Source organism: Poeciliopsis prolifica, unplaced genomic scaffold (genome assembly GCF_027474105.1).
Source record: "Poeciliopsis prolifica strain line A6 unplaced genomic scaffold, Auburn_PproV2 SCAFFOLD001, whole genome shotgun sequence".
NCBI lineage: Eukaryota > Metazoa > Chordata > Actinopteri > Cyprinodontiformes > Poeciliidae > Poeciliopsis > Poeciliopsis prolifica.
The window spans coordinates 24,243,710-24,250,213 of NW_026562376.1; the positions used below are offsets into that span (position 1 = coordinate 24,243,710).

The following is a 6,504-nucleotide window of genomic DNA, read 5'->3' on the forward strand; positions in this document are numbered from 1 at the left end:
CAATCAAATGTCTTTGTAGGATAGATTTAAAGCAGGATTGCACCAATCCGCTTTTTTCACTTCTGATACCGATACCAATATCTGAGCTGTAGAATCGGCCAATACCGATCCAGTAGAGAATAAATCGTGCTGAACTGACTTCAAAATACTCTTTTTTTCTTACACACAGACATGACTGTACTTAATTAAAAAAGTATTTGATAACTCAAATACTTTGGTTATCGCACCGTGAACTACACAACAAGCTGAGTCAAACATGTCCGAACACAATTTTCATTTGTTCAGTTGGTGCAATTAAGGGTTCAGAATATTTGAACAGTCAATGTAAAATAAATAATAGAGGATGGAGTTGACAAAAACAATGTTTTACTGCCTTGGTCTTGAAAATAAACTGTAACAAACTTTCTTTCAGGTGGTTCAGAAAGTGAAATTAGGAATTCAAAATATAATGTAAAAAATAAAATGATAAAGCTGCTGAGAGTTAGACTGAATAGATCTGAATAGACTGAATAGATCAATGTACCTGAATCGGGTACATTGATATCGATACCCGATCTAGAATTTTTTATCAATATCGGAACCGAAACAGATGTTAACATTGGTCATCTCTAATCTAAAGTCGCTTAAGTTTTATTTTATGAGGAAGTGGAACAGCAACATGGTCTGAATTCTGATAATGTAACGAAGTCGTGTTTCAAATTTGATACTTGGACACAGATATAAAGCCGCAGACGGCCACTCTGATATAGACTTCTGATATATTTAGAGAAATAAAAAAATATATATTCAACTTCAGTCACCAATAGTGTTTTGCATTTTCTATTTCGATTTTTACTTGTAAAACTATATGAAAACCAAACGTAATTTACGCGCTCAAATAAAATCTCCACAAAACACATTGACATGTTTGGTTGCCACGGAAACATGTGGAAAAGTTCAAAAGGTAGAACAATTTTTGCTGAGAACTTAGGTTTCTTGCTGAGCACCGTTATTAAAGTTCTCTTATTTTATTTCCTGCCGCTTTCTGGATCAAACAGAAAAGGCAGCGCCAAGTGGTTTCCAGCAAGTCATCACCGGTTCCCTGGCTTACGGGGAGGGAGCACATCCAACTGACCTCTGACCTTGGAGGAAAAATGGGCCGAGTGGCGAGTTATAAACAGCTGCAGCTGCTGGTCAAGGTCGCAGCACTTCAAATTGACGTCCCAGGATCGAATTCCTGCAGGGAAGGAAAAGAAAAGAGCTTTTAAGGTCAAACGAAGTACTGAAGGGCAGATGTGAAAATAATAATAATAATAATAATAAAAACATCCCTCGGATTTTTTTTTTTTTTTTAATGATCCTGAACAAAAATCATTTGCAGGTTATCAAAGAAGCTGTCTTCGGGTCGTTGTTTTTGTGTGCGTGAGGTCAAACTGCACCATCTGTTGCTGCAGCTAATGCACCTTCCTCCTGCTTTCTCCCCTCAACAAACTTTAATGCCACAAATTATAACCTTAACAGTTTCCTACAGTGATTAAAGACCCGAGCAAATTATATTTCTCGCACTGTGACGCCACGCTAAGAAAATGTAAAAAAGAGTCAAACTAAATCACAAAAATAAAGTCACAATATTACGAGTTTATTCTTGTGTTATTTCCAAATTAATCTGGTGCGGCTTCATTCTTGTAATAGTATGACTTTATTATTGTAATTTTTTCCTTAATACTCTGCAGCACAGAATAACTATTCTCATATCATGACTTCATTCTTAGGCTCTTATTACTTTATTCTCATAATTCTTTTATGTTGTCATAATTTTATTTATTTTTGTTAGCATAACCCTAATACTTCAGTATTGAACGAATTTATTCTCATGGTACTGTAACTTTACTCTCTTATTTCAATTTTATTCTCGTGTTATTTTGTTTTTGTTCTTGCTCAATTTTTGTCCTTACAATATGACGACTTCATTCTTGTAACTTTATTTTTTGGGTGTTTTTTCTTAGCATTACCCTGATATTCGCCGACATATTTGGTCACAAATATCAGCCTATCAGCAGCCACGACATGACAAATCAGACGCGGTTCAGCAACGCACGACCACCAATCAGACCGCTCTGTTCCTGACCGGTCTGCACCGACACGTTCTTCAGACGTTCACCGAGAAGGACGCATTTCGTCCAGATCTGCTCTGCAGATCTCCAGCTACAGCAAAAAAACATGTAAATGTCACCTGTTTTAGGATAGAAACGTTGCACTTTGATGTAAAACAGAAAAATCAAGTCTTTCGTCTGTGGGTCGCAGTGTGTGTTTTAAAACACCTTCAGCCGCGGCAGAACGAGGTGTGAAAAGTCACAGTTTCGTGTCAGCACATATGCTGATGGAGGAGCTTTCATCTTCCTAACTTTAAAGCCAAGGAGCTCTTTCTACGACCAAAGCTGATCCGTGGAAACCCTCTGTGTGCGAAACGGAGGAAAGTCACATTTTCTGACCTGATTAGGAGGAATACTTCTAAGGCTTGTAGGGTTTAGTAGAAAATGGAAACATCATTTATGGTTTATTGTGCTTTCTGGTTTTCAATGAGTGTTATTGCAACAGCTGCTCAGATGGTATTGCATATTCAGGTTACTTGAGAGGTGTCACAACGTCTCATTTGTGCTCCAACTGTGATTCATACGAATCCAAATTTGACCCATCTGGCACAGGTGATTGATGCCGAAATAATTTGTTAAACTTGGTTAAAATCTTAGCAAGCGTTTTGAAAGAAAGTGACCCAAATTCTCCTTTTATAATGGGGCATAACTTTGTTCAGCTGAGAAAAAGATGTGAAAACTATTTGCTTTTAATAAATGTGCACATCTTTAACATTTTTTTAAATTGATCTGCAATCAATAAAATCCCCCTCCTGCAAAAAAAAAAAAAAAAGAAGAAGAAATCGGACTACTTTATTTGCTTCATTTTAATAATTTTCTTTGACTGTGAGTACTTTGTTCAGATTTTTTTTTATTTGTTTAGTCATTACACGTTTGGATAAATATTATTTGTGAAACTGGAAGGACTTTAGCTCTTACTTTGTTTTTTTTTTTACTTTTGGACAGTTGCTATGACTCGTAACTGTGGCAACAGGGGATTGGTTTTAAAACCGGGAACTGTTAGCAATATTGTTAGCATATTAACAACTTAATCCCCATTATAGTCCACCATGGCTGCTGTGGATCTTCAGGGCACAGAATAGTGATGTTTTGTCGAGCATGAATGAAGTTCAGGTCGGATGAACATGACCTGGACGTTGGTCGCATTTGAATCGGACACCCAAGTGGCCCGGGCCGCATTGGAAAAGAATCCGACCTGTTTCTGTTCAGACTGTCCTGAAATGATCACATACAGGCCGAATTACATTTTTTAAAAAAAATCAGAATCGGGTCGCTTCAGGCTACAGTATGAACGCAGCTGTAGACTGGGGTTTCCTCCTGCAATGCATAATGCTAGGCTAATCAGTTATTCTAAATTACCCTTGGATGTAAGTGTGTGTCGATGTACGTGAATAATGGATGGCTGTATGGATTTCACATTGGTTGAACCGAGCACAGCCAGTAGACACCCAGAACCAAACTGTACCGCATTAGGAGATTCCAGTTCACGATTCTTCACTGTAAACATGTCCAAATTTAAAACAGTAGCAAAAAAGATCCAAAGTCTATAGCGCCAGGCAGAAAGATTCACACCTCTATGAATTTTAGGCCCGTTGCTACCAACAATTTAAAATAAAGCTGAATCTAAATGACTTGACTTCAAAAGCACTCAGTCTTGCAACAAATCTGAACAGGCCTCCGACTGGAGATGCAAATCTTTCCCGATTTTTAGCATCACAATTCAATCCAGACACAACTTTCCATTCAGAAACCAATTTTTCCATTCAAAACAGCCTAGAGATTCTGTTATGCGACTGAGAAGAGAAAAAGCCACAGAAAACTTGAGCGTCAGAAGGCTTGAGGAACCCTGGAAATCAGACTAAATCTCTGCAGCGTGAACGTAAAAGCAGCTCACACACACACACACACACACACACACACACACACACACACACACACACACACACACACACACACACACACACACACACACACCCAAACACACACACACAAACTGAGTCATTCTGGAAACACCAGGCGGGGTGAAACTATCCGTGCTTTAATAAGCTGAGTGGGTGTGAGCCTGCCACACACGAGCTGATCCGTCAGCTCCCAGGGGTCCGAACAGCAAGCCGGAGGTCAATGAGGATGGAGGGAGTCGGTGTGGCGTTGCGCCGCCATCTTTCACCCTAATCTGGACCGGAGGACAAGCAGCCCGTGTCAACGGCTCCGTGGGAAATAGCTGACAGGTGTTTTCCTGGAAATGCAAGCGTTTAAAAATCCATGATGTCAACTTATAGCAGGTGTCAGGCTGCGTGAAGCCGGCGGCGGTTCTCTGTGAGGAGGAGCAGCGTCGAACGCAGGCCTGTGACTAAGTCTTCCATTAACGCTGTGAAGACTTCACAAGGAGAAGATTCTAGTTCAAACATTCTGTAACATCCAGAGTAGGGCTGAACCGAGTAGTTGACCTGATCGCGATGAATCAATCGTCGAATTAATCGTCAGCTAATTCAGTGATTGATTAATCATTAGCTGGAGTATACGATCTCAAACAAAGTTTTAGCTTCACCCAGTTCAAATTCACCAAATTTGGTGGCAACTTGCATCATCATCATCATCATCGTACTTTAACCCTGTGGAGACGAAATTACGAGCATTTAGAAAACTCTGCAATATCCAGAGTGGGGCGGAAATGATTGAAATAATCCTCAATTAACTGAGAAAAGAGAAAAACTACTTTTTACTGGAAAAATGGACATATTCAAAGCAGCAATTAAGTCAAAACTGCACAAAATATTTAGACACTTTGTGTATAATATAAAAACACTGTTGTTTGTGAAAGTGATTTCTCCAAAATGGCAGTTTTAGCTTCACTAAATTCACTAAAGGAATGACAGGTCATTGTATTTTAGTAAATAAGACGTGCATTTTCACATTTGAAAAGGAATTTGTGAACATGGGCTGGAAAGTGAGCAGATCAGGATCGACATATTTGTTTTTCGCTGGCGGTGCTGTCCACCCGACGCTCTTCTGCCACAACTGATAAAAACGTTTCGGACGTCAAGGTTTGACTTATCGATCTGCAGCTCACCATCTCGCCAACGGCTACGGCCTCTAACTGGACTGGAAATGCCTGTCGAGATGTCGTTGCGGACGTTTATCCCCAGGTCAATCAATATGTACTGCTCCCAACCAAAAGCGACCAATCAGACCCAGGAGGAGGGAGGTCTTAGCGCTGTCGATCAAGCTCGTGTACTCTCTGCTCAATGACGGCGGAGAAACAGTACGCTGTTACAGAAAAACCAAGGTCGTGCTGACGAGCCTGAGCATTCACAACAGCATCTGCCAGCTGCAGTGTCACACTGAGGGGTGATTGACAGCGCTAAGATCCGCCTTCTGACCGTGATTGGTTGTTTCTAGCACTGGGAGAGGATGGAGGAGCGCACTTTTTTTTCCCAAAGAACGTCTCATCCCATATTGCAACAGCATAGTGAGAGTTTCAACAAATATGTAAAGAAAAACAAAGTTACAGACTACAGCTTGAATAATTCATGCCCAGTGGATTATTACAGCTGGAAGCTCAAAAGAGCTGAAATGGACGGAACACAGATCATGTTTGTGCCTCATTGTGATGCAACCTAAATTTAAAAAAAAACATGTCACCTCTCTTTTTTGCACGTTCTACAAACTTTGGAAATGCTGAACACTTTTAGAAGAAGTGGTGTTTTTCTTGTCTGTGCATCGGTTAGAGTTAGAAGTGCACAAATTGGGTATCAATATCTTTACAATCCTCTCAAATAATAATAACAATGCGTTGAAGTCACGCTCCATCACTAGCAGTGCAGCTTTCCTACAAGGAAATAACGAGCATGTTTTTGTGGCTCACTGAGTGGGAGCATCATATTCGGTGGAGATGGTTGTTTCAGTCCCGTGGTGCAACGCTGCAGCAGCAACCGCCGGTCCTGCTCAATGCGTCAAAACCATGTTTCCCAGCTCCAAACCTTTCCTCTCCACTGTTTAATCCCCCCAAAGCGCAGCAGCGAATACAAACAAACAAACAAACAAAAAACCAACAACAACCAAAAAGTGACTTCAGAGCTCCGTCCGGGTTGCAGCAGAACTCACCCCGCTCTATCTGCGCTCTGGCGGCGTCCAGCTGCGCCTCGGTGCCGATCTGCCCGATCACTACCAGCATGTAGTAGCCGCTCCGGTTGAACGGCAGCCCGCGCCGCTGCCTGCCTCCTCTGCGGCGGTGCTGCAGCCTCTCCTCGAACCCCGGAGCGCCCGAGTCCTCGTCCTCCTCCACCACCGGCAGCGCACCTCGCGCGGGCATCTCCATGGCAACAGCCCCCGGAGCCGACGCCGGGGCCGACTCCATCGCCATGACAACTGT

General features: G+C 41.7%; 1 protein-coding gene across 1 annotated transcript in view; it reads right to left on the reverse strand.

Annotated features, from left to right (window-relative positions):
- map1ab (microtubule-associated protein 1Ab) overlaps positions 1-6,504 on the reverse strand; it is a 66,119-nt gene extending 59,615 nt beyond the window's left edge. Inside the window, exons 1-2 of the mRNA XM_055035740.1 lie at positions 6,237-6,504; positions 1,115-1,216 (exon numbers count right to left, since the gene is read on the reverse strand). Of these exons, the coding sequence (XP_054891715.1) occupies positions 1,115-1,216; positions 6,237-6,495 (361 nt within the window). The 5' untranslated portion in view covers positions 6,496-6,504. The remainder of the gene's footprint in view (positions 1-1,114; positions 1,217-6,236) is intronic.